Below are 27,234 nucleotides of genomic sequence, written 5' to 3'. Positions count from 1 at the left end.
TATGCACTTATTTTAAATCTGAAATGCAACCAAACCAGTTTCTGCCATTTTGTCTTGGAAGTTAATATTTGTACAATCACACCAGATCACAGTTGGACATGTAATGCTTCGCTTGCTTTGGTCTATTTATTGTTTTCAGAGGAAACATCGAGGAGAGCCGGCCAAACTGGCTCGTTTCAACGTGCGCATGTGGATGATCATCTATCTTAGTCTAGCGGCTAAGAAAAGTTGCTCTGTGTGAATTTTGGTGCCTGGAGCAGGGAAATAATGGTGGCTCTGTGAGAGGAATACCCTAAAGAAAAAATAACTAGTAACAACTAATGTGTATTATTTCCATTTGGCTGAAAGCACCAAATTTTAAGCAGAACATCCTCTCAAGCAAGCACTTAATGTAAACTACTTTAATTAACTCATGTACAGAGAGCACGGTCCTCGTGGGTTCTAGGGATTTATATGCCCGGAATATCTTTGCTTATACATTTGCCTTGTTTTATGGTCCCTGTAATGGGTGTACTCAAACAGCAGTTTCGAATTAAGCAGTGTTTTAATTTCTTGTATCCTTCCCATTGTAGTATGTAGTAAGACCAGAATGAGTCAAGCAAGGGTCTCTGAAAAAAAGAGACTATTATCTTATTGTTTTGGATCCTAACGTTCAAATGAAGATAGCAATTTTACCCTTATTGGTTTATCAGTTGAAAATAGATTACCACTTCCTCCAACAATATCCATATTGCATTTGATCACAAATAAAATTTAAAATTCATTGTGCTAATGTGCTTACAAGATTTGTGTTTATTTGAAATATGACAACATGCATAGTTAAAATGGGGACAAACTATAAAAAGGGACCAATAGACAAGTATAAATAACGTTGGAATGATGGGATATTAAACGATTTATATAACACTATTAAGGCAGCTAACGGCACCTTCCTGTTAGTGCTCTCATCTTTGATCTTCACCACTTCCGGCGCACAACTTAGCGGACTGACGCTAACTTTATAATATCAACAAGTGGTGCGCTCAGAAAACAATTACCAACATTTCTGCTCAATTGGTAAGTGTATAACTTCTTTGATATTCAATTGATTTTACATCCTAAACAACTAAAACTTCAACCCAATAACATTTAGTGTTATAGTAACACTCCATTCCAAATAAGTCACTCATGCTACCAACATAGCAGCCGTGGCTGACATTGGCTTGTTTACAGTGCTAATGCTAGTTAAGCATTGCTAGCTCTGCTAGTGTGTTGAAGCTGAATATCATCACCCTCCTAAATAATGGCCTAGTCTTTTTTGTTTTAATTTAACCCCCCTCCGAAAAAAACACACACACTAAACTGAACTTAATACTTGATCCTTTCATTTCAGGGGTAGAATTTAAATATCTGTTTAACTAGCCAATTTTAGCAGAACTGGCCAGCATCTTTAAGCTGTTTAAGGCAAAATTATATACTACCTGTATATATATTTTTTCTGAATATGACTTGGGCCGTTATTTTAAGAAGGTGACGATATGCATTCTGTGACTTTATATTGACTGTGCACTTTTATAACTGCATGCTATTTTTATTATGTCAATATTTGAGGATATTAATTAGGAGTCTGGCTTTGATCAAGGCGGGAGGAACTAGTGTAGTAAGGCTACAGTTAACGCTTGCTTGACATTGCAGTTTTTAACTTGGCCAATTCCCCTTTAAAAAGTTAGTATAAGCAAGATTGAGATGCGTACACCACTGTTAGATGGCGGCTGAGTCATGGAACTAAATTCAAGGTGCTACAATACTATCTCAGACTATCAAGATGATTCACTTTGCATCTGTCTTTTTGCTTCACACTTTTTCATTAACCATTATGGTTACTACACTGAAGCCTTGAAAGAATGGAGAGATAGCAACACTGTAAACACTTTTTAAAAAAAACTGCTTCAGGAATGTTTAATGTCACTCCTGTGTTAAGGTATTCTGTGAAACTAAACATTAAACATAAGAGAATTACTCACGAGTGTTTATTTAAAACAACCACAAAACTTTGCCTTAAATTCCACTAGCTTAATGCTAACACATAATGGGAAATGCCATAGACAGTCTATCGAATAGCATCTGGGTGAATAACTGATCATATATAATCACAACCAGGCATATATTCTTCCTTCTCAACAAAGATCGACTGATATTACTGGGCTTACTTAGGTGCTGAGACCATCTAGGTCTGTATTACACTGCCCCCAAGTGGCAGAGGTGTGCATACTAGCCGGAACAGCACAATGTCCATTGAATGGAGGCAAAAAATGTAGCAAAAACATAATTTCTTTACATTCTATTGAATTATGCCATTACTGTTTAACTATATGTTTTTATAGAAAACAATATTACAGAGAGAGTATTTGCATTCCCTATTGGTCAGTCAGAAGTTGTGATTCATCTGTTTGGAGTATCAAATTTGACTGTACAAAATGACCTTGTTGTCACATGATGTATCTGCAGCTGTGACAACATGTCGCATCATCCAAGTGAGTCAATGTGTGTGTGCTTGTGTTACCTTTTTGAGCCGGAAGTACAGGTGTGTGTGTCAGCAGACAATGGACAAGTCCAACATGGCCTTCAGTGTCTGGTCACATGCACATGAACGTTTGAATCTAATGTCAGATGGACATTGGTCGGGACTCGGAAGTAATAGGGTACAAATACTCCACGTATTTTTCATTTTTCATTTATTTGTACTTTTTTATTATTATTATTTTTACTTTCATTCCCTACATTTGAAAATATATCTTTACTTTCTACTCCTTACTTTGCCTAAAGGTTCATTACTTTTTCCAACCTGGATGGATAAACAATGCAGTAGAGACAGTTGATCTTCATGACTGCATGAATAAGATCTTGGGGATTTACAAGGAGGGAAAAACGGACAGCAACAACATGGAGGAATGTATATGCATGAGGAGAAAACGTAGAGTTTTTCATCTGGATTTAAATGCATTCACACTTGGGAATGGCATCACTTATTTTGGCATCTAATTTCATTTGCATGCAGCACAACAGTGAAATGCTGCTTCACCATGTTTGCGTCGAACTCTGTGCTCCACTAATTGACCTACAGACCTCAGAGCCCTACTGATTTTCTAAACACAATACAATTATTTTAGGGTTCCTTATATTTGTGTTTCTCACCCTTTATTGAGCCAAACAAACATCAGAAAAAGTGTATGCACATGCTAATTAAGTTCCTTCTGATGTCAAGTGGAAGAGCATTTAATTGTTTTCTTTGTAATCCAGTTTGCAGTAAATATCAGAATCTGAAATTTCCAGTGACCTAAGTGGTGTTGGCACTCCAAACAGATTTGTCGCAGCCCTGTGTAATAAACAGTCTGTGTTTGACAAGAGGAGCTTGTCTTGTGTCGACGTCAACGGGGAATTTGATCTGAAAGTGTGTATATTGTACACCAGGTGGTTCTGTGTTCAAATCGCCATCCGGAATGTCAAATCAACTGTTCCTTACACGTGCTCTCATTGGGACCAAAATAGTCGATTAATAGCCTTCTCTTAATTTAGCCAGGCTCAAAGCTCAGCTGTTGCACAGTTCTGGCAACAAGGAAAACGGTTGAATGCACTTCCGCCCCATATTTCTCCGCGGGCGGGCAGAGAATCACTCAAATATAAAGACAGGAACTAAGTGCTCAGTTTACATTATCTTCACAAAGACACTTGACTTTAAAATGATTTAACCAATTCTAGTTTACAACTACAGTACATCTATAAATGTTTACAATGGTAATGGTTGCCAAAATTAGTTGCGCATGCTGTTTAATTTCATATATTGAATGAAACTTATTTTGTTACAAACAAAATTAATTCTAGATTTTTTTTAAAGGGACAGTGTGCAGAATTTTTTTCCAGTGGTGAACTAATAGAATGCAACAACCTAAGCTCGAAAAGTAATACAAGTGTCTAGCAGCAATTCAGAACAAGAAAAGCCAAATGACAAAGCGTTGCGGTCGAGGGGAAAAAGCTGAGAAGAGGAAGTGAGTAGTAGGTCATAAAAAGGACGTAGAGGCTGGGAGCTTTAAGATAACATAGTTTATGACTAATGAGAAAAAAAATATTCATAGTGAGATACCACGTCGTCTAAATAAATCGCACAAAATAAAAAGATCCGCGCCATACATCAAATGATGATAAAGATCTGCTATTTGCCATGCAGGATGTTTGCATAGTGACCGGGCTCTTGCTGTTATTTTCTTTTCTCACAATTTACGGTTTAACACGGCAAATTCCCAGTTGGCAGATAAATGCAGCCTGTTTACAGCCACTGACATAACAGAGACGGCTCAGCTGATTTGGTTTAGTTGTTAGCAACTGTGCTAATCTCAGTGACTCGAGCTGCTCCGTCTCAGTGGAAAAATACAGCAGGGAAGTGGTGTATACCTTGAACCTTTGTCAGAGCCAAACACTTTTTCCAGCGCGGCCGCATGGTGTGGAGCGCAGCGTCTGGCAACGAGGCGGCACAGAGAGAGGAACCACATCAGCTTTGATTCTCACTCTGGCTCCGCTCATGATTTTTTGTTTGTATAGAGAGCCTGCAGTGCATCCATCCGAGAGGAATACTGATCACTTTGTTGTTGCTGTAAGCAACTCTCGGGGGAGGGGGCTTTGTGATGGAGGGGTAAGTGCTCGCTCTCTTTTCTTTCTATTCCACACCGCTACATGCTTGACTTTTAATTCGAGGACGTGCCTTTTTTGCCGTAACGGTTGCCACGGCTTTTGGACAAGCACTTGTTGCTGGTGGAAACTTTCCATTGCTGGTAATCCAGCGATCTTAAGCTCAACCAATAAATTAACAAAGAGCACGAGTGGTGCCAAATAGTCGTCAGTTGAGTAATTTTGTCTTGAATGCATACATCCGTGTTCCAAATATTTGTCCATCCTCATCCTAAGGAGCGAGACGGATGTTTGAGATCAAATTGCGCCCCATTTGTAATTCATCTCCTTTTGAATATGCCAAGGGAATTCCTGAAAGGAAGCGGCCGTGAAGCGGCCGGCCAAGGCAACAGTCTGGCGAAGAAGACTCAGCTGCTGGACCGCGGCAAGTGGGCAAACAAGTTGGAGTTCCTGCTGGCTGTGGCAGGGACCCTGGTGGGCTTGGGAAATCTCTGGAGGTTTCCCTATTTGTGCTACAAAAATGGGGGAGGTGAGCCTATTCTGGTCGCGCGTTCTCATTTCCTGTTTCCTGCTTCGCAGCTTGCATTCAGCAAACGCAGTTAGTCATAATATCGATTTAAATGATAAGGAAGTCAGTTTGGTTGGAGAGAAGTGCGGCGAGGGCGGCAAGGTCAAGGGAAATAAACAAATGATGAAGATGTTTGGAAATATGTTGATATTTGTGTTTCCCTCTTCCCAGGGGCATTTTTGGTTCCATATGTTCTGTTTCTTCTGTCCTGTGGTATTCCAATGTTCCTCCTGGAGACAGCCATGGGCCAGTATACGTCTCAGGGATGCATTACATGCTGGAGGCACTTCTGCCCTTTGTTTGAAGGTTAGTAGTGTAAGACGTACTGAATTTTTTAACATAAACCTACATAATTTAGCAGGTGTCCAACACTGTCCGATAGTGTTCGTGTCATTTCTGCAAATCCCTAAATTATTTGCACCTCTTTTATTCAATGAATGGGTATCTTTTTAGCTGGAACTTTTACGGGGAAGTGGCTGGAAGAAGTTGTGTGAACAAGGGGAAAAAATCATTCACATTTGACACATTTTTACAAGATTAATATCTTTAAATCATATCCACCATTGTTGAAATTAATCAATTAATTGACAACTATTTTAACTCAGTCACTCCCACTCCCAGCCATTTTCATTGAAGCAACTCCCTTCGCTCCCAGCTGTTTTACTGGATTTTGACTGATTTTGCAAGGCCCACAGAATATTATAGTTTCATTGCAAAAAAAATAAACTTGGAACCTACCAAAAAAAAGATTAGATTCTCATCTTTCATCAGGAAAAAAAGTTTATTTGTATCTGTTTCCATTTTGCAGCAATTAGCATTAGAATATAGCTAAGTTTCATCATTATTCACAAATATGTTGAAAACACTAGGGAAAAGAGATTTTTGCAACATGGCTCTGGTTGATTTCTTATACTCTGCTGCCACCTGCTGGCCGTTTTTGTAATAACTACCATTGCTTTAAGCAACCTTTTCAGGCTAGAGGCTGCATCAAAGCCTTCTGTATGCTCTCGCATTAAAAACAAAAAAACGTATACATATGTTTTGGGGACCTTGACAATATTTAAAATAGAATGTTTTTGTACATTTTTGGGAGAAAATGAGTTCATAATTTTTTAGACCCATTGTTTAAATTAAAATTGTCCAAATCCTCTGATTTCAGCCTCTGAAATGTAAAGTTAACCTGCCATGTGAACCTATTCAAACAATTCTGAAACATGTTGTGCTATCAAAATTAATCAATGAATCAACATCAACAACTTATCGATTGTCAAATTAATCAACAATTTACTTCAATAATCGAGTAATGCTTTACAATTTGATGGAATCCTCTTATTTCAGCCTTTCAACAGAAATTATTCGGATTTCTGTAGTCCTTCACAGACTTATAATATTTTATGTTTAATCGAAAAAAGACATTTACAAACATCTGCTTTTACTTTGGAAAACAATGAATGAACCAGTAAATGAATCACTTTAAAAAAAGTCAGAGTCCATCACTCCCTCGTATAATATGCTTAAATGTTTAGTTGCTTTTTTTTTTTAATCCCCAAACAATACCAAATAAACAACAATATTGGTTAATTAGACTAAGTCTGGAAAATTTGCATGGGAATGCTGAAAGCTGAATGCTAAGATTTGAATGCATGTGGAATGCCTATAAAGTAAATTGAGAGATAAATTATGAAATTATGACCTCCTGGTTACTGGACAATAAACTTTACCAACTGTGCCACCGAGCAGTATCAGACACCTGATAATGATGATAATGTAAATAAATAATGATGATATGTATGGACGTGGACGTGGAAAGTTTAATGCTTGTTCCATTGAAAATGAATGGGGAAAAGTTGATATTTAACATTAAATTGTGCGAATACTGTAAGTAATGTGGAATCAAACACATTTTTTAAGCAAGTTGAAATTTGAACGGTGTAAATCGGAAGTATTATATGGGAGTTGTTACGCGGCAAAAAAGTGTGGAGAATAAAAATCTCATGTGGGAATGCTTTGGAATTTTTTTTGGGGGTATACACTTTAATGCAAAATAAATGATTGATAAATCAATAGAATAATCAATTACAAAAAATAGTCAATCGTGACAGCCTGAAAAAATATAACTAAATAAAAATGCACATCAACTGAAAACCATTAACTTGTACAAACATGGACAGCAGATGGACTGGACCTAAAACAAAAGCGAAACAAACAACTAAAAACCCTCCCAGTCACGGATTAAAAGTGTTCTGTGTCCTGAGACCCTTTCAAAAACGGCTCAAAGAGCTCTATTGTGTGAGCGAATGACCTGGCACAGCCAACACCTGTGCGTTCTCGCAGATGAACATCAAACCTGAGAAACCCGTGTGACTGACCACACCAGGTGTCGTTCACACTGCACATTTTAATACTGTTATTCACTCCAGCCTCTTGGGTGTCAAGTTCCATGCATGTATACGTTGACCTCTGCTTCAACAGCAGAGGCATTGTTATTTCCCAAATTTGTGCGACGCATTCTGTCGCCCATGAAGGAGAAATTTGATGAATGTCACTCCGAACCATCATGCTAGTTACAAACAATAGCACTTTACTAGTACTGTGTGCCACTTCACAAATAGGAGACTGCATGCAAATGGGGAACACAAAATACAAATAGTTATACAAAGTGGTGGCCTCACACAGGAAATCTGAGTGCACACAAGATTTAGGAAGTAGAGCGTCGATTCCCACCATACATGTACCTCACAGAAGATAAACTCCTTCTATACAACTTTAAATTGTTGGCTTTATTTCAGTTCAGCACTTGATTTTGTTTTTGACGTCACAATTTGACGACAAATTGCTTCAACTTTGTTTGCTGTCTATTTCATGTGCCGTTGCGTTTATCAATGAAGTGTGTTACTTGATAACCATGAGGTTTTTAAACCTCACATGCATGACCTCCATTTTTCACTATCTAGTGTCAGTCAGTCAGGCTCACATTGCCTTGGCCTTGGGAGTTATCTTCGATAAATGATGCTCTCTTTGGGATGCGCTGTATGTCCTTTCACTCAAAAGTTCAAGATAGTATTTTCACCTACATCACTTTGTTGAGAGGTTACACACTCATACATTTAAATTAAGCTTAGGCAGAGTATAGCCCAGACATCGGATAGATTGACACGTGAATTTCGAATTGCTACTGCCACCTAGGGGCTGAAAAATTAAAGTACACACCCTCTTCTTCACGTACTCAATGCACACATGACGTCACATCTGCAGACAGAGGGTGGGAAATTGGAACCCAAATCCAGTCTGAAAACTATTGGCCCAAGGCTTGCAGGAGTATCCTTTGTTAATCTACTAATTAGAAGATTCAATTATAAATAAAAAAAAAAGGCTATAGTAAAGATATTTTGGGGCAAATTGTTAGAACAACTTTAACTGGTGTTTGAATGTCATTATCTTTGTCTTGTGTTGTAAATAAAAAGAAGAAGAAAAAAGGGCAAAAAATCAGCCAATTTTTGCATATACAAAAATAGCTAATATCACCCGATTAACTCGTCCAGCCGATTAATAATAAGAAAATTGAACTTTGTCCATTGCTACACCATTTTTGGGGGGTAATTGACCTACATTGCAGTTATGATTGAGTGTGAAATAATAAAAAGGATCATAAAGTTATGAGAAAAACATGATCATAAAATCACAATATCATTAAAAAGACGCTATATCATGAAAATAGACTTCATGTTGGGGAAAAATATTTCATAGTATTCGAATGGTTGAAACGATTTATGGATTAACATTGATGCAATTTCAAACACTTTTCAAATTGTAAATATTGTTACTACTGCATTTTGCGTCCCCTCCGCTATGCGCCGCAAAATCAAAAAATGGAGAAAGAAGAGCATGAATAGAAAAAGAAGAAGAAGAGGAGAGAGGAAAAGAGGAAATGACTCAGAAGAAAAAAAAGACATCAGACATTTGAAGCCTACGGTGCTGGAAACATGTCGGCTGGCAGAACAGATGCTGACTCGTTTCTCACCTCCGAAGACATTGAAGAAGTGTGGGCGTATTTCGGTTACAACAAGTCTGCAGATGGAACTTGAAGAAACGGTTCTATACCCTGACATGCTTGCAGGGAATGTACACACCAGAGAGGGGGAGTCTTGAATGACAAGTGATTCATCCCACCCAAAATTCTATACCAAGAAAATGTTGCTGTAAAGAACTTAGCTAAATATATCACTGCAATTTTAAACATTTTGTTTTCATAGAATATTACATGAATGAAAAAGTATTTTGGTTGTTGCGGTATGTAAGGTTGCTTATAGTTTTTGTTTTCAAATGAAAAGCTTGTTGCAATGCACTGAATTCACGATTATCTAGTCTAAAAAGTTAGCCTAAAACCGAATGATATGGAAACTGAAGCAATATTACCAATATATCAGTTTGTCCCCAACATTTTTTCCACCATTGACCAATTCATACAAGTCCATAACGTTCGCTGAATGATTGAAATGAACGCATGGGGTGATGCTGACTGAGAACAGTCAAAAAGTTGCGCATGCAAATTGGATGCTTTCCAGGAAATGAGTTGCTGAGTCACACGTTGTACGAAAATTACAGTTTCCACTCTATATGTTCAAAAAGAGGTTGGATAAAATATAAACTTAAGTCATTATACTGTGTTGCCTTGAGATACATGTTTAATGTCTCAAAGCATCCGTCCCCATTGAAATGAATGGAAATGTCATTAATTTGTTCCAACCTCAGACACAAACAAACAACAGTTTCAATCTATTATAAGTGACTCTGTAAACTTCAGTAAATTGTGTTTTCCACTGCACAGGCTCAACTAAGCGCTACTGGCCTTTAATTAGGCATGGTTGTTTTTTCTGGAAACTAAAAACCTCACCGGAATGAGCCCATAAGTCAGAACAAGACATGCTAACAAACGACAATAGAGGAGAACGGGAGTCTCTTGCATTTACTTCTCAGCATGTGGCTGTTGGCCAGGAGACTGAGGTCAGCAAGGAAAGGTTACAGCGAAGATACCGCCATTAAAACGGTAGACATTCAAAGCAACCTTTTTTGAACCTTAAGAAGAAAATCCCTCATTGGCTTGATGCACACCTCCAAAACGCTGCCTCTGCTGGGTGCAATGGGGCCGAGTGGAACGTTCAGTCCACCGAGGGGAAACGGCTACACATTAGAAACATGTTCAGTTGCTTCTACCTTTCTCTCTAAGGAATCATTACCTGCGCTGACTGCTGGTTGTTTGTGTACCTTTGTGTTTTAATGGGATGATGCAAAAACTACAAAGCCAAATGTCACCAAAATAGATGGAGGATAACATGGGTCAAACATTCATTTTATTCATTGTGGGAATGCTGAAAGATTTCATATCCATTACTTTTGTTATCATTCGTCATTATTAAGTTTTTACTCCATTCTGTATTCAAAATTCAAATTCAACGATCGGGGCTGATCATGTCATTTCCAGATGATCAGTATTGTCTGAAAAAGATCGGATGTTTACATTTTCTTAATTTTTAAAGTCAATTTGAACTACTGCTGATTTACACCATAGGGTCACCTTCGGATACCTTTATTAAAAAATTAATTAATAAATAATTGAGACCATTTGGATGTGGTCTGCTTTTTCCTTTCATTACAGATGTATTGATCGGGACTCGCAGAAACTCAAAACCAAGCGACTTGGACCTTTACTCGGGTGCAAAAAAATGGGATTGAGACATTCGTATAAAAAGGAATAAAGTCACTTATTTTTTATTCCCTTAACACATACAACAATAAAGATATGAATTAAAGGCAGACCACTTGAATGTTTTACAATACTTTATTGAGTACTATTTGTTTAACTTCACAACAGAGAGAAAAATAGGCAAAAAATCAGCGGATTATAATTTTTTGGGTTGGGGTTGGGGAGCGTTCAACCAAGTTCACATGGGAAGTGGCTTATCAAACAATAGTGGGCAAAGAGTCGGCTGTTGGTCTTGGCGCCGGCGCGCTAGTATTTTATTTTTTCTATTCTTAACAAGCTGACAATGTGCAAGTCTGTCAACACTCCTTTGACTTTTCCATCTGTGACATTTTGCCCAAGTTCATTCCTTCCAACTGAACACATGAAAGTTTTAATGGGATATTAATACCTGACAAGATTATGGAAATAACTAAAGTAGCTGGGCCCTGTTTTTAGAAGATGTTCACCCTCATAAATAGTGCACTAGTTGGAAGCTGGTTTCAGCTTGTGACATGTGATTCTGGGAGGTTATTTACAGCCCCGGGATGGCATATGATGGATGGTGTCCAAACAGCACAGTGTCCATGCGCACGCTGTCAAAGAAACATGTCACACAGCTATAAATCAGGGCTTCCACCATACTGTAATGCATAAAGCCATACAGGAAGGATATATTACGAAGTGCCTATTGGATTTGAGATGTACATCCTTTTGGAATTTCTATGGGGTTTGTTGAAATCTACTATGAACATAGAAAACAAGGCGGTCCATGCAACTGAAGACCAAGTGAAACCATATTCCTCTATGACGTAGCTAAGTGTTTTTTTTCCTCTGGAGTGCACCTTCTCATGTGCCAGGAAGATCCTGAACTTTAACCTTGTGGCATTCACTTAACATGAGTAAATGTCTACCAGATGGTACGACAAAAGAGAAAGTAGCATGGCATTTAAAAATAAAATTTACCTGCCTATGTCAGCCATACATTGACTCACCTTGTCTTCTCAGGGATTGGTTATGCAACCCAGGTAGTGATTGCCTACGCTGCCGTGTCGTACATCGTCATCCAGGCTTGGGCTTTCTTCTATCTATTCTCGTCTTTCAGTGCTGAGGTTCCGTGGGCCAGCTGCAGGAACTACTGGAACACAGGTAGAACACACCTACACACCTGTCGTCACATGGAGGATATGTGAAGAGCTTTGTCAAAAAGTACTGTATAATGCCTGAAAATATATAATAATACTGTCTGTCTCTAATATGTTGACCAACCAAGTACATTATATGCGCTTTTGGTGTCTATTATATTGCTCAAACAATTATCTGATTGTTTCCTTAGAAAATTGTGTTGAATTCGGCAAAAAAAATTTGTCATCCAATTGGACAGCAGCTGCAAATGCGACAACGCCTGCAACGGAATTCTGGGAGTAAGTAGATTTTGAATACCTATGTTGTCATCATTAGCAACCAGCAGTTTTTTTTTGGGGGGGGGGGGGGTGATACAGAGAAATCTTGGTAACTGCTAAAACTACATTACCAAAAGTGCTTGTTTTTATTTCTCTAATTTTAGAAGATCGAGCATTATACTGCATGTAAAAATCTCAAACAGGAGTGCAGAACATTCAGAAAGGGATTCTACCATCAAATTTAGACAAATATTTTAAAAAGTAATTATCAAGAAAAAAGTAAAAACCCCATTGATTGTGTAAAGTCTAGATTAAAGTGGACTGAGAATTGACCCTTGCGGAACTCCGCATGCTGGAAACTTTTTAACTGCTACAATTTAAGGCAAAATACTCAGTTTAATTTGTCATTTTTAACACAACTGATTCAAACACAATTATTATACTGTTGATGATTGTGTTTTTAGCATCTTGGGGAAAGATTGCACATTAAGAACATTGTTTCTGACTAAAAGGGAGCATCCTCTCACGACTAATGCTGGCAAATCCTTTAGTCTGAGAAGCAATCTTACATTGACTAAGGCCAAATGGAGTGCGCCAGGGGCTGCTCGAGAGATCAGTGTCCGTAATGCAGAATCATGAACACAAGGAAAAGCTTATTGTCGAGCTTGGGAACTTGCTTTGGCTGCTTCATTTCGAAAGAATCTCCCTCCTGAATGTAACCTCTCCTCCCACCTGTGCACTCGGTACTGGACACCAAAATACCACACACTTGTGCAAATAGCAATTCAGGGTCAGGAAAGGAAAAGTGTTGCAACGTTTGTTGTGTTGGACATTGCAGCACCCAAAGTCAACTAGCCACTGTAAAGACTAACAGTACATCTTAATAAAAATAAATAAGTGAATAACAGAAAAACTTACTTACTCTAAGATGTTTGGGTTTTTTTGTACTAACTGAGAGCTCTTTAAGTAGACATACTGGTAATATAATTCCAGCAACTTATTTTTACTTTGGACTGATGATGCAGCATCATTGGCAAGTGGGAGTTTAGTATGTTGCTTAAGGACACTTCGACATGGTCACAAGGGTTGAGGATCAAACCCGCAACCTTTCGGTTGGGCGACTCAACCAAATGATCCCATGATGCACTGATGGCGTCATGTGATGCCGAATGTGCACATTGCAGTGTTTGCAACAGTGTATACAATGTGGTATATCCATCTGTGCCCAACCAGAAGGTTGCGGGTTTGATTCTCAGCTCTTATGACCAAGTCGAAGTGTCCTTGAGAAAGATACTAAACTGAACTTGATACTGTGTCAATTGTTGGTGAATAAGAAGATAGTGTTACAGTGCTTTGAGCACCTTGAAGATAGAATAGTGCTATAAAAGTGAATTCATTTTGACTAACTATTAAATAAGTATAACTTAACTCACTTGTGTTGCCTAAACAATAAATATCTGAGTTTTTTGCAGTCAAATCAAATACGTTGTTTGAATGATTTTATTAAACTTAAATGAATCAGTGCAATCCGTTTCCTCAAACCATTTAAGTTGAGTTGCCTGCATATATTTTTATCTTAAGGCAGCATGAACTTAAGCATGACCTTTTTTCCCCATGACATCTACTGAGTCATGTTAAGGATTTCTCAATAGATAATGTGCACATGACTTGTCTGTCACACACAAAAATTAAATGCTTCTAACAATTTCATTCGACGATGCAAAACTGCATACACACCAATGAAAGTGTAGCAAAGCCGCATTTTCGAATACAATATTGTGTCTAACGTTGTTGGGCACACTGAGACAGCCCTGTTGTGTTACTGGGAAACGAACCATCCATCTTCCTGTCGTCACTTCACTATCTTGCATTTTAGAAGCATTAACAAACAAATAAGTAAATAGCCTACACAAGTAAAGTGCTTTAATTCTGTCACTATTTAATCTTTTTAAATTGATTATCCTATTGATTATTTCATCAAATAATCGAGAAATCGCCCCTAAAAAAATTATTAAATCATTTTTGTTGTTGTTATTTCTATTTTTATTTATTATCACTAAGGTTGGACATAAATTGCATTGAGTGGATATATAGGTACTCATAATGTATTACCTTCTATATTATGTATTATTAAGCGTCAACAAAATTAGCCCATGTTAAACAGTTAACAATCGTGATTAGCATTAGAGCGCTAGCAATTACCACTTCAGGTAAGCAAACACAAAGTACCAATTAGTTCACACATACATCAATATATCTACATTACACATGTAACTTACAGATGATGCTTCAACATTATTCCATGAGTAAACAAGCGTAGAGCTAGCTGTTAGCTAAATTAGGTCAATAGTTCAGTTCCTGTTCTGTTTTCTTCTGGGAACTTTTAGTGCATGACTACCCTCTACTGGTTAAGTGATGAACACATAAAACCGAGTGGCAGGTAAAATTTTGGAATAACTAAAGCCCAAGAGCTTTTTAGGATGTTCATAACTATGACTTACTTTCCTGTGTTTTGGGGAAGCTCGATGTACTGTATTGTCTTCGAGTTTTTTTCCCCCCAGCACTTAAATTAAGTGTTGTCAACTTTTGTTGACAGGTTAACTGGAGGTCTTGTAGTCCTGAACAAAATAGTGATTTCCCAAGCTGTTTAAAACAGAAAAGGCTTACTTGTCTGAACTGAAATTACGGAAAGTCTTGACTTCATGTGCAGAACATGACATGTCACATGTTTTTGACTGTGCCGGTTTGTGATGTTTGTGTTTCAAGGAGACGAGTTCTGGGTATATCCTCGGGGATAGAAGAGATTGGCAGCCTGAGGTGGGAACTGGCCTTGTGTCTCTTGTTGGCTTGGATTCTGTGCTACTTCTGTGTTTGGAAAGGAGTGAGATCCACTGGAAAGGTAACACTCTTTATTTTTGTATACCACATGCACGCATATTAGTTTCAGAAGAAGCCACGTGATTACATTCAGATCAGAAAGCTGGCATAAAGGATAAAAGCAGTAAAGGCAAAGTGGTGGTAATCCTCTAACATTGGGATACAACCAACCGTGGCCTAGTTATGTTCTGTATAAACAAATGGATTATTACTGTGCAAGAGTTTGACTTGAGCACAGTTAAGCCCTGATCCTTTTTTTTATTAGATCTAGTGATTCTAATGTATTTTACGAATATTAACCCTCACGTGTCTCTTGTCGACAGGTAGTTTACTTTACAGCCACCTTCCCTTATTTAATGTTGGTTGTTCTGTTGGTTCGTGGACTCACTTTACCCGGTGCCATGGACGGCATAATTTTCTACCTCTATCCTGACCCGACAAGGTTGGTGGACCCTCAAGTAAGTAATAAAGCGCCAGGCCAAAATAAATAAATACCTAAATCAATCAAGTACCATGACGGGATTCCTGATCAGCTGCATAAGCTAAATCCTGTATACTATCTTAAATTCACAGATCATTTTAAAATTGTTTAACCAATGGAAAGTTAATATTTCATTCTTTGACATATGCACTCAGGTTTGGATGGATGCAGGTGCACAAGTCCTGTTCTCTTTTGGGATTTGTCAGGGAAGTTTGACAGCTCTTGGCAGTTACAACGAGTTTAATAATAATTGTTACAAGTAAGTTCCCATTTGCTTCCTGTTTTGGCTGGGCCACCATTTTCTTTCTGTTTAGCCTTTTCTGCTTCAACAATATTTTTTATTTATAGCGTGTGAAGGTCCATGTTGTGTTGTTTATAAAAAGACCGGATGTGACCTTTCAAGGTCAATGCGCTTCTAAATCCAGCTGCTCTGGATGCTGTTCAAACTGCTTCTTTTCCCTTCACAAGCCTTCATTGGGGAACTTGAGAACATCTTGGGTTGATCCACACTTGACCTTTATAGATAGATAGATAGATAGATAGATAGATAGATAGATAGATAGATAGATAGATAGATAGATAGATAGATAGATAGATAGATAGATAGACAGACAGACAGACAGACAGACAGACAGGCCATTAGCTTGATAGCTAGTTAGCTTAATAGCTAAACTGCTACCGTGATAGCTGGATGGATGGATGGATGGATGGATGGATGGATGGATGGATGGATGGATGGACGGACGGACGGACGGACGGACGGACGGACGGATGGATGGATGGATAGATAGATAGATAGATAGATAGATAGATAGATAGATAGATAGATAGATAGATAGATAGATAGATAGATAGATAGATAATCAAAAATTATGTACAGTGTGTTGTTGTTAAGTAAGTTTGCAAGACTGAATCTAATATTTTTTTCTTTGTTTTTCTCTAAGGGACACATTTTTTCTATGTTTGGTGAATGGTGGCTCGAGCTTTGTGGCTGGCTTTGCTATCTTTTCAGTTTTAGGATTCATGTCCTACGAACAAAAATTGCCAATATCCGAAGTGGCTGCTTCTGGTAAGAATCCAAATCTAACTCATGATTAATTTTTTTCATACAGAGTTATTAAAGCAATTTTTTGATGACTGGGACCTTGCTTGGGGTGCACCTGCATATCTTGTTTGGATAATAACTGTTATGTGTCTAAATACAGGACCTGGCCTGGCTTTTATAGCATATCCAAGGGCAGTAGCAATGATGCCTTTTCCTCAGTTGTGGGCCATATGCTTCTTTATCATGGTTATCCTGCTGGGTGCTGATACGCAGGTCAGTTGAAAATGCGCTTGTGGAACTTGTGGTGGGTTTCTGGTTTGTGTTAACATGTCTTTCCTCTGGTAGTTTGTGAGCTTGGAGTGCCTGATGACCTCCGTGACAGATATGTTCCCGACTGTTTTCCGGAGGGCTTATCGGCGAGAGCTGCTGCTGCTTTGTCTCTGCTCCGTTTGCTTCTTCCTTGGTCTTCTTCTCGTCACTGAGGTGAGAGCGCGGCTCTTTCCTTATCGCGTTGTTTTTGTTCTCAGTGTATTTAAGTTATCAAGCGATGGCACTGTGGCCCACTGATTTGTTTTAATGACTGCAAATGTACAGTATGTTGTGTCATGGTTTGTTGACACTAATCTCCTTCCAGGGAGGCTTGTATTTCCTTCAGCTTTTCGACCATTATGTCTGTAGCGGCAACAACCTTCTCCTCCTTTCAGTGTGTCAGTCCATAGCAATTGGATGGATATATGGTAAGTCCTTGTGGCTGTTAGTCATCATGCGTTTTCATGTCTGTTATGTTAATACAGGATGGGAGTAGATATTCAAAAGATGCAAACATTTCCCAAAAGTCTCAAAGCATCTAAACTCCAAATTAAGTTTGAACCATCCAAACACAATGTGGCAAATCATGTTTCATAAAATAAAAGCATTACACACCAGAACTAAAGCTGTATGTATTTTAAGAATTGAGGAATTTGTTTGAGAATAACATGCAGTTTTGTTTTTCAAATACAAATTAGTTTAGGGCAGTGGTCTGCATATTGTGGTACCACTAGTGGTGAGACAGCTCCCTCTAGTGTTGTGTGAAACAATTGCTGATAGAAATGTTCAAATGTTTCAGTGGCTCAATATGACAAGCCCTATTAACTTAAAAACAACTAGACTGGATATGTGTAATAAATAGCTGTTGTAGTTTTGAAAAGTCAAAAAGAACATTTTAGATATACCTAACTAAATTATTCGCATGCAATACAATAGAGGTGCATTTCTGCAACCTTATTGTAGTAGAATTCTGTAACGAGAAACGCCTTACACATGAATCACAAAAGTGGCATCATTTGTCCTTGGTGAAATGATATAGAGAAATCTATAATTCAGTTTGGACTGAATTAGTGAACTCTACATGTGATTTGGACGAGTCATAATTATTATATTTATTTTAAAAAAGCGCAAAAAAAAAAGCAAATATTCAAAATGTATCTAAAACTACTCGTCAGAAAGACTTTGTTGATACCTACAGTGTTAATTCCGGACAGTCAAACTTAGCTTTTGAATGTTCAATCATCTTGCCATAACTTAAAACCTTTTTATTCCAGCACATCTGTATTTAACTTTTCGGTTGCATACATTGGCATTTAATCTTATATAACAGTTTGGAAACATTTATTTAGGTACAATTTTTAACTTTGTGTGCACATTTTAAGTGAGACACTATTTATGTAGCATTCTATTTTCCACAGTGTAAAGTGCAGTGTTAATGCTCAAACTGTGCATTATGTTACATTGGCTTACAGTAGTGTTAAATATACCTTGCAATACAACCTCTGCATCATTTTTGATGGGTCAATTTTGCTACTTTTATTTTATTAATGTTGGTCATTATGTTGGCGAGCAACTTTTTTCTTTTCTTTTCCTTTTTTTTAAGGCTGTACTTGGTGTAAACGGTTTGATAACCCTGGTTTAGGGGAACCAGGCACATTTGTTTGCTATGTCTCAGTCGAGACACAAGCGGCATTAGTGAGCTGTTATTTTTGGCACAGACTGTATGTCCACTAAAAAAAATAAAAAAAAGGCCCACGGCCAATCGGTTTGGATAGGAAAAGTACAGGCTCTTGTATAAGTACTGTCAAGCACATCGACGACCAGCCAATCAGTGCAACAGGTAGGCGGGCGCTGCCGCCAAAAACAAACAAACAAAAAATGGTTACATACGGGTAACTTCTAATTAGCAGCCAATATGTTGAACAAAAACACGTAGAGGGGAGCGTCAAAATCCTTACCATCGAGAGAAACTTTACTTTTGCGCTTCTTTTCATGAAAAAGGGGTGTTGATTGGCAGCATCCGTGCTTTTCTCATCTGAGAACTCTGTTTACAAACCATCTACCTGACGCTGATTGGTCCGTAGTTTATTTTTTATTTTTTTTACCTCCTTTAAGGAAGGCTAGTTGTGTGGGGCTGGGGGGAGGGGGAGGGGTGATGTGTTAACGGGTGCTGGTAGTGGCAGTCATATTTGCACTCGTATCAATATTTGTATTTAGATTTAAAACCTTTATCCGGCGTCTGCCAGTTTAGTGTGCACCTGTGACCCTGGGAGAAAGAAAACTGCATTGAAAAGGAGGGGCCTTGATTTGACTTTGAATGGGCCTGCTGCCCTCTTCTGGAAAACATTGAACAATGCATCTTATCAAATACATTTCTGATCTGGAGATGTGATTTACGCAGTTTAAAATATGTAATAAAACGTATGATACAGTCAAAATATATTTGCTAAGGTACAAAAGATATAATTCTATTAAGCTTATGAGTAATTGTAAGAATGTTTATCTTGTATTTTGTTTTTTTAATCTACAGTACAAACCCCAATTTCAATGAAGTTGGGAAGCTGTAAGTAAATAAAAACAAAATGATTTGAAAATAATTTTCAATGTTCAAAATTATTAACTTTATTTTTTTATTTGCAAATATTCACAAATTTTGAATTTGATGCCTTCATAATTTTCTAAAAAATCTGGGGCTTCTTTTAACAATATTCATTAACGTTTGGGAACTTAATTGTTCTTAATTGTTGAAATTTTAGGAGCAATTATTCCCCATTCTTGATTGATGTACAACTTCAGCTGCTTAACCGTTGTCGTAATTTTTGCATTCATTATTTTGAACATTAATATTTTGTTTTTTTGAGTGGATATGTTTCAATGTAGGTGGAAAAGGATTTGCAAATAATTGTACTTAGGTTTTTATTTACGGTTTACACAATGTCCCAACTTCATTGGAATAAGGGTTTGTAATAATTTAATTAATTGACTAATTAATTTATTTAATTAACTGTATTACTTAATTTGGGGGGAAAAAAATCATGGTTGTTAACTCGTGACTAGAAGAAGACATTAAGCCCTTTTACTGTGCACACATGGGCGTCAATCCAAGTATTACAGTCCCGCGGGTCTTACCCACTTCATCTGCCAAATATTTTGTCCTCTTTTGTTCTTTCCATCACTCCTGGCTAAGCTTATCCTAGCTTGAGGGGCCATTAGATTCCAAGGAGGACTTTGCGCCCTTTAGTTGACATGCATTCATACTTTGTTCTACCTTTTTGTGAACAGGGATTTGTTAAAAACTCAAGAGGGTTTTAAGGCTTGGAGCTGAAATATATTTTGTTAGCTGCAAAACAACACAAACACACTCATCTGCTGCTTAGTTGAGTACATTTAATGAGATCCAATGCTCCAATATTTTATATATATTTTATTCTATAAGTGACAATGTTTTTTTTGTTCTTTTACTGTGGCTGTACATTAGTCTGATGTGTCGTGTAATTAGAAGTTAGCAGTTTTTACTTTCCTGGGCTGTGATTATATTATGTAAACTGCAATAATAAAATCCAAACTAGTAGATTTCTCATTTCTCTCAAGCAGGTGTACCCATTTGCTTTAGTGACACATTTTGATGGGACATGAAATTGCATTTTAAAAAGTCTGAAATATGTTTACCTTTATGTAAAGTCTTTTAAATTCGACCAATTTTCATTTTGTTTTTGATAAACAGGTGCAGATCGTCTCTATGACAACATTGAAGAGATGATAGGGTATCGCCCATGGCCAGTAATGAAGATTTGCTGGCTTTACATTACCCCTGCTGTTTGTATGGTGAGTGAAATGATGTGGAAGATGTGACTCATTTCTGTGACGACGACGACGACGACAATGAATTCAATGTATGGAAAATGTCTGAGCTTCACACTCACGAATCCAAGTCATGTAATATTTGTCTGGAGTTCTCTCACAAAGCTTCATTTTGTCATTGTTCTTCTCTCAAGCTTGAAATGACATGCTTGAAATAACATGAGAAGAGGAAGAAGGAAGAGGTGCATGAGAAGAAATTAAGGATTTAAACTGTGTGGCGTGAGGAATTTGAGAAAGGTGCTGGTGTCAGTGCCAGGTGGGTTAGGATGAAGGGAACTAAGAGAACACCGAGAAACATATTCATACTGTCTACTGTAAGTGGGTAAGAATCATGTGACTCTTATGTAACACTATTTGTGGTACATTGTGGTAATTGTTGAAAATACAGACGCACGGTAAATGCTAACCAACAAAGAATTGCCTTTAATGTGATGCCCAGCATGAGAGTGTGTGATGTTTGATTGAAATTCTTTAAACTTTATTTGTTCTTGTCTTTGATTTTTCTTAAGACACTTGTACACCTCAGGCCATAACAACTCTTCGATTTCGAACAGCTTCTGAGTATTGCGTCAAAGTACATATTGTGTGCTTTGTGTACTAATTGTGCTGATTTTAGTTCAATAGGTCATAGAATTTGAGAGTAGGCAATTTGATAAATAGTCAAATTAGCTGTTTACGTAAAATAGCTATTTTTGTAGTTTAAATACAGACTGAGTAGTGATATTTGTTTTGTAGGCGTTACCCATATCTCCACACAATAGGTCAAGGTATGGCAGTCAAGTAACAATGAGCAATATAATGTGTTGATTGTATATTTAGGACATTCTTGATTAAATTTACAGGAACCTTTCCAGCCCTCTGCCACAACTGAGGCCCACCTAATCACGACTGCAGTGATGGTGAAAGCACGCCAAATGTGTTACAGTTTTTATGTGTGTTTTTTTTTTCTTTTCTTGCTAGGGCACTTTCGTCTTCTCCTTGGTGAGGTACAAGCCTCTCAAATTCAACAAAACCTACGTCTACCCAACCTGGGCCTACGCTTTGGGCTGGTGCTTGGGACTGTTCTGCGTTCTGCTGGTGCCTCTGTGGATCCTCTTTAAAGTGACTCAGATGAAAGGCACAGTGTGGCAGGTATGTGTTTGGTTGCATTTCATCTCAAATTTGGGCAAAAATGGTTTGAAATTCTTTCCTGTTCACAATGGTAAAATGTGCAGGTCTCTGAAACAAATAGGGTTTCGTATATTGGGGTAAATTGAGTATAGTAGTAAATAAATTATATTTTTGGAGGGTCCGATTCAGGGAAATTGGATCACTTCCTTAAGCGGTATGCTTCCGTAGTCATACAATACAACCAAGCGTCCGAAAGCCTGTCACTGCCAATGTTAGCCTGGAATGAGCAGCACGCGGTGGTTGCCTTGGCAACATACAGGCTTGCCAAAAATGACCCCACACTTCCCTGGTTTGGCACTGCCTCCACTGGTGACACAGGAATGATTAAAGCTCCACCAGGCCTTTTGTGGCCCAGCTGGACTAAACCAAAGAACCTGCACTCCTCTGGTCCCACTGCTGCACTGCGCCAGGAACAAAACAAAGCACCAAAACTCAAATGGGTTACTAGAAAAATAGCCCACCCTAAATTCCATTGAGTTATTTCAACCTCATGTACTTGATTCTTTTTGACGTCCCTAACTTGCACTAATTTGTAGCATCGCTTGCGTTTTTAAAAAGTTCTGTCTGTTCTATTTCATAATTAGCTCCTCTTCATTCCAATATAGCCTGCATTACGATCTTGTGTGAATTTAATAATCATGTGAGTGACAAAGCTGACTGTAATTGCTGGGTTTTAAAACATGCTGCGCTAACATAATTTTTTTTTAATCACAGCTGCAGGCAAGTTAAACATTCCAGAAGAAGAAAAAAAAACATTTACTTCATATTATGTATCATCTGCTGTTGGCCATGCGTGTATTATTCATGTATTTTTTGCAGTAGTTTTAAATCTGAAAAGGGAAAGGTATAAAGAGTAAATCTAGGATTGCATATGAATGCACTAAAGTGCTTTCACTGAGCTGAAATGCTGCCCAATTAAGTGGATTTGAGGATTATAATGCTGGTTAAAACAACAAGGTAACTAGTATGCCCTCTAGTGGCAATTAGTAAAATTTATGCTTTGTTAGTATAGTTTGGTATTTAGCAAAGGCAGTGCGGATGGCAAGTGGTTGGCATGACCGCATCACAGATTTGAGGTTTGGCGTTCAAATTTCAGCTCCGGGATTCCTGTGTGGAGTTTGCTGGGGTTTTGGTACTCCGGCTTCAAAAGCTCAAAGGTGCTCGAAAGCTACCTGTGTCCACGTTTCAGTCCGAGAAAGCCGTGACAGAGCGTGAGAAACATGAGAACGGGATGGGCCGGGAGGGTACATACTGTTATCCACAGGTCAAACCGTAGAGCACCTTTGAGTCTCAGCTGCCACTTGACGTGAGAGACTGTGAGAAAACATAGCAGAAATCCAACACCACACACCACTTTGGGCAAAGGATGCAGCCAAGGCCGCTAGGAACGTCATGTAAACGTATACAGTCTTATAGTCCAAAGCCCGGCAGCCACTTGGCACCATGCTTGGAAAAATCACCGGAGGACACTTAGCTAATAATGTGAGAAGTTGCAGGTGAGAGCTCGATCCCTACAGGCAAGTGGCTTGACAAAACATTCTGTGTTCCACCAATAATTTATACTGTCTGAAACGCAACTCAACTCACCATTGTTATCTGCATTAGTCAGATCCTGGTAGTTAAGTAATCATTTAGTCAACAAAATACGAAGAGCAATTTAATCATGATAACACTTCTGCAGCTGGGCGCTCCCTCAAAATCTGTAGACTAAGCACAAGCCAAACTACCCGTAAACTGTCAAACTCGGCCCCCACCTCTCCTCAACCCTTGCACTCAACACCGGCACTCCACAAGGTTGTGTATTGAGTCCCCTTGATTTCCCTTGCACTTCAACTCATTACTCTAACACCAAGTTTGTGAATGACATCACCATGGTTAGACTCATCTCGACTACAGTAAAGGGGGGGGGGGGGAGTTGGAGGGGGGGGGGGCTACTACTATTTTGGACTTGTGAAAAGACAGAGTAGACCTGACCCCAGTTGGCAAAAACGTTGACTGCAATGACTGATTCCTATTCCATCCGAGGATATCTGACTATGCTTTTGCTGATCTTGACACTGTGCACTTTTGTGGCTGTTTCTTGTCTTCACAGAATATCAAACAACTTTGCCATCCAGAAAACAAGCCCCACAACTCGGCAAAGCAACCTGAGCAATACCCACTGAACCCCAGCAAATCTCTGGCACCTGCTGCCAATGAGTACAAGGAAAGCGGTGGAGTTGAAATGGAGGTGCAAGTATGAGACCATGAACATTTTCAAGAAAGTTTTGCAAGCTGTGTGGGTTTTAAGTTCTTGTGCCACTAGACGAGACATCTCTTAACATGTCTCCATTTATTACTTAGTGGTTCTTGCATCTAAATAGTTAAGGTTCACTTAAATCATTTTCATGTGTCATTATGCCAATAAACAGACGGGAACATTTTCCTTCGCTAGGTGTCAGGATAACGGGTGCTGCAGTAATGTTCTCATAAGAATTGCTTTTAATTTTTATTTTTTTAATAAAGGAATTGTCCTAAAATTGAAGCACAAGATTATATATTTACAGTAGTTACTTTGTAGCAAGTAACACCCAAAATGTGTTTTTGCTACTTAAATTTCACTTTGACAAATAACAAAATTCTTGTGAGAACAGACTCAACTCCCTAATGATTGTTTTGTTTTTCCAGCGCGTCATCACTGCCAATTTGTTGTGTTAGGGTGCAACTATTTGCACAGTTTGCATCGACCATATCAGTTGGCTGGGATTTTAAACCCTTAATTTACACATTTTCATATATGAAGTCAGATTTTTGGTACCAAAAACTTGTCTTAATGGACTCTATGCACGCACTAATTCCACGTTTGGGATACGTTTGCCTTGCTAACTTCTAGCGATGACAATGACAGCATCAAACTCTTCCAAGTGTACTCGCTGTCTGTTGGAATTACGCCAATTTACCATAAATGACGTATTACAGAACATTTCTTATTGTATTTTTAACTGCTTCACTATCGGCAAAGTGATCAAAGCCATCCTTATCTGATTCAATGAGATATTTTTTGCAGTTTCACATGCCATCTTTGAGACGCTCAATTTCCAACTCAACTTTTTTATAGGCTACAAAAACAACCACAACTGTAACAAAGTGCTGTTCAGAAAGAGTGAACATAAATAAGATAGAAAGCCTTTATCGTACCTGTATGGTGCAGGTGCAGTGAAATTAAGGTTATGAAAACAAAGAAGACAACCAATAATAAGAGTGACAAGCACGCCAGGATGAGGATCATTGTTCCCACGGCTTGAGATTTTCTCGATCCCTGTGACGGGAGCCAAGCGGCACTGAGCAGAAAGCGAGTTGGAGCTTCAACAGTGGCCGATTAATTGTTACTATGATGAAATTGTCTCACCAAATGTATAAACTTTCCATCTTTTTTGTAATACGGACTTATTGGTAAACGTGTTCAAATAAAAAGCTGAGTTGAAAAGCTGAACATATAACGGCTGGTTTCAACAGATTTGACGACGACTTTTGATGACTTTTTCCACCAAATTTCCACCTTGGAAAGCACCAGCACAATTTGTCAGATAACAACTACAAACACAAGTTAAAACTCTACGTAGCTCATCTGAGATGGACTGACGTGAAGTGGAAAAGTGTGCTGCGGTGTGACGAGTCCACATTTCAAATCGTTTTTGGAAATTATGGACATCATGTCCTCTGAGCCAAAGAGGAAAAGCACAAAAATCCAGCATTTGCGATGGTATTGGGGGTGTGTTAGTGCCTTTGGCATGGGTAACTTGCGGTCTGTGATCGCATTAATGCTGATGCTGAATATATTACAAAAGCCTATGTTATCACACTTTTTAAGTATGAGGTTATTTTCCCTCCAGATTGCGTCCTAGTAGCTTGAAACATGCGGAGACCGGAAACTCTAATCTTTCCCCTGGAAATGCTCAATGTGTTGCCGTGCATATGGTCCATTGTCGAAACAAAAATGTGAATAGCTTGTTGCATTAGAATCACTCAAATGTACAATTTTTGATTAAGATCATAAATCCAACCCCTTATCATAAATCTCCCCATCTCTCTGCCTTTCAAATGTTTACTGAATGAACATAGTGTTCATTTCTATTACTACCCTCAGCAATATATTTATCCTGTTACTGAATTATTCTTAAAACATGCTTTTTATTTGGCTATTTTAACATTTATATGTTGTCTTTGTCTGTCCACTCTAAGATGTATGGTAACTGTGTTAGAAACCGTTTCTGTCCAATTACATACTCATTTACATATACATACAATGCATTTTATGTATGATTTGCTTTCACCTACTAAGTTTGAGAATACTAAAACCATTAAAATAATGTTGTGCACACAATAGAAAAGGTGTTGATTTAGAGGTTGCAGGGCATTGCTCTGACTTGACTGCAGTCAAACCCAAGGCCAATCATTTGATCTTTTGTCCATAAAAATGTCTTACTCTAAATGCTGCATAACAAATACAATCAAAGACAAGACTACAGAGTGAAATATGTTTTTGAAATGTAAGAATAAAATGTTAACAAAATGTGTGTATTTTGGAGATAAAAAAAGAAGTGTAAAACATCAAATATCGTGCAAGTCCCGACCTGTCGTATTGATATGACAGAAGGAAAGTCTTATAAACAGCAGTCACGTACAAACCCCAATTACAATGAAGTAAAATACAATGATTTGCAAATCCTTTTCAACCTTTATTCAACCAAAATGCACTGCAAATACAAGATATTTCATGTTCTAACTGATGAAGATTGTTGTTTTTTTGTAAATATTAAATCATTTTGAATCTGATGCTAGCAACATGTTACAAAAAAGCAATAAAAGCCTGTAAAAGTTGAGAAATGTAAAAAAAACTCAACTGTAGTACCTTCCACAGTTGCCAGTTGACGGGGACGGGTGTCATGGTTGAGTATAAAAGGAGCATCACTTCAAGGCTTAATTGTTCACAAGCAAGGCTGGGCAGGGCAAAGTTCATGTTGTCATGTCAAGATGCACATAAACAACACGTCCGACTTTGAATGCCCGCTCCCTTCTATCCCTTAAACGGTACTACCATGCAAAACCCATATACTGTATCAACAACACCCAGAAAGG

At 38.2% G+C, this 27,234-nt stretch overlaps 1 protein-coding gene across 3 annotated transcripts; it reads left to right on the top strand.

Moving 5' to 3' along the window:
* The first annotated feature begins 962 nt into the window (after nucleotides 1–962).
* Nucleotides 963–25,617, top strand: LOC147167320 (sodium- and chloride-dependent GABA transporter 2-like). 3 transcript variants are annotated; one of them, XM_086088140.1, is made up of 16 exons: nucleotides 963–1,056; nucleotides 4,576–4,666; nucleotides 5,007–5,191; nucleotides 5,402–5,536; nucleotides 11,979–12,119; nucleotides 12,307–12,394; nucleotides 15,140–15,272; nucleotides 15,574–15,708; nucleotides 15,887–15,990; nucleotides 16,676–16,800; nucleotides 16,937–17,049; nucleotides 17,122–17,259; nucleotides 17,411–17,513; nucleotides 20,810–20,910; nucleotides 21,907–22,077; nucleotides 24,209–25,617. In XM_086088140.1, exons 2-16 carry the CDS (start codon nucleotides 4,659–4,661, stop codon nucleotides 24,356–24,358), a joined length of 1,830 nt encoding a protein of 609 aa, XP_085944266.1. In that variant the 5' UTR covers nucleotides 963–1,056; nucleotides 4,576–4,658; the 3' UTR covers nucleotides 24,359–25,617. The 3 variants fall into 3 exon arrangements, with proteins under 3 accessions (XP_085944266.1, XP_085944265.1, XP_085944268.1); XM_086088139.1 differs by lacking the exon at nucleotides 963–1,056 and having other exon boundaries at nucleotides 4,271–4,666; XM_086088142.1 differs by lacking the exons at nucleotides 963–1,056; nucleotides 4,576–4,666 and having other exon boundaries at nucleotides 4,999–5,191.
* Nucleotides 25,618–27,234: the final 1,617 nt, after the last annotated feature.

This window comes from Leptonotus elevatus, chromosome 10 (assembly GCF_054856555.1).
Source record: "Leptonotus elevatus isolate MCC_2025b chromosome 10, RoL_Lele_1.0, whole genome shotgun sequence".
NCBI lineage: Eukaryota > Metazoa > Chordata > Actinopteri > Syngnathiformes > Syngnathidae > Leptonotus > Leptonotus elevatus.
The sequence above is the reverse complement of the archived record's forward strand: the minus strand, read 5'-3'. Positions and strand labels throughout refer to the sequence as shown.

Bases quoted from the DNA above. Each gene is read 5' to 3' on its own strand.
- LOC147167320 (XM_086088140.1), top strand. The intron at 12,120-12,306 runs GTAGAACACACC...TTGTTTCCTTAG, and splicing joins CAGGAACTACTGGAACACAG to AAAATTGTGTTGAATTCGGC. The intron at 15,709-15,886 runs GTAAGTAATAAA...ATATGCACTCAG, and splicing joins CAAGGTTGGTGGACCCTCAA to GTTTGGATGGATGCAGGTGC.